Source organism: Eurypyga helias, unplaced genomic scaffold (genome assembly GCF_000690775.1).
Source record: "Eurypyga helias isolate BGI_N326 unplaced genomic scaffold, ASM69077v1 scaffold19040, whole genome shotgun sequence".
NCBI classification, from domain to species: Eukaryota; Metazoa; Chordata; class Aves; order Eurypygiformes; family Eurypygidae; genus Eurypyga; species Eurypyga helias.
In genome coordinates, this window is record NW_010224058.1 from 9236 (window position 1) to 10047 (window position 812).

At 48.5% G+C, this 812-nt stretch overlaps 1 protein-coding gene across 1 annotated transcript in view; it reads right to left on the reverse strand.

The window, feature by feature from the left end:
• Window positions 1-613: 613 nt before the first annotated feature.
• Window positions 614-812, reverse strand: part of AP4E1 (adaptor-related protein complex 4, epsilon 1 subunit) — a 20864-nt gene continuing 20665 nt past the window's right edge. The window contains exon 21 of the mRNA XM_010160327.1: window positions 614-774. Coding sequence (XP_010158629.1) covers window positions 614-774 — 161 coding nt within the window. The remainder of the gene's footprint in view (window positions 775-812) is intronic.

Consider the following 812-nt stretch of genomic DNA (forward strand, 5'->3'; position numbering starts at 1 on the left):
AACCTGATTGTTCCCTGGGAGGTGCTTCCATACAGCCTAGATGTTACCCTTACGGATCAAAGACGATGGGAAGAGGGGTTGCTCACCAAAAGTGCTTTCAAAATGTGCATTTGTTGCTACGTACGTTGTGTTAACAACCACCAATCTGTGTCTCTTTGCCGGCAGAGCCTAAAAATAGCTTTAGAAAAAATGAGCAAACTAAAACGAGCTGATCCTGAGAACTGACCCAGTCCGGCCTCATCACGGAGATACGTTGCCTTTAAAATCATATTTACGTAGTTGCTGCGAGGAATAATTGTTGGCATCTATAAAAGCTGCATAATAAAAATAAATACTTTCAGTCATTTACAACAAAATTAAGAACTATACATTTCACTGCAGCGGGCAATCACACTTTAATGTACAGTCCCTGTACAGTCCTGAGTGTGTGTCGGCAGGCGCGGTTCAGGTCATCGCCCTTCCCCCACAAGTCCGTACGACATGTGCCAGCCGGGAGAGCACTCGGAACGCCTCCGAGCAGCCCTATCTTCATTTAGCTTTGGTAATTACCTGTGCAACTGCACAGTGCTGTGCTTTTCACCCCCCGACCAGCGTAAGGCAGGCACTACTGCTACTAGGATTCCTCCATCACCTTCTGGCACTGATAGAGCAAACTGTCTGGAAGAGCAGAACAAGGCGATCTGAACCACACCGCCAGCATCCCGGAGTGAGCGCGGCAGTGCAGCAGGCAGGGCACAGATGGAAGTAGCTGGCATGCCAGTATCCCCTCATCACCTTCAAACAAGAGGCCACAGAAAAAAACGGAGGAACAG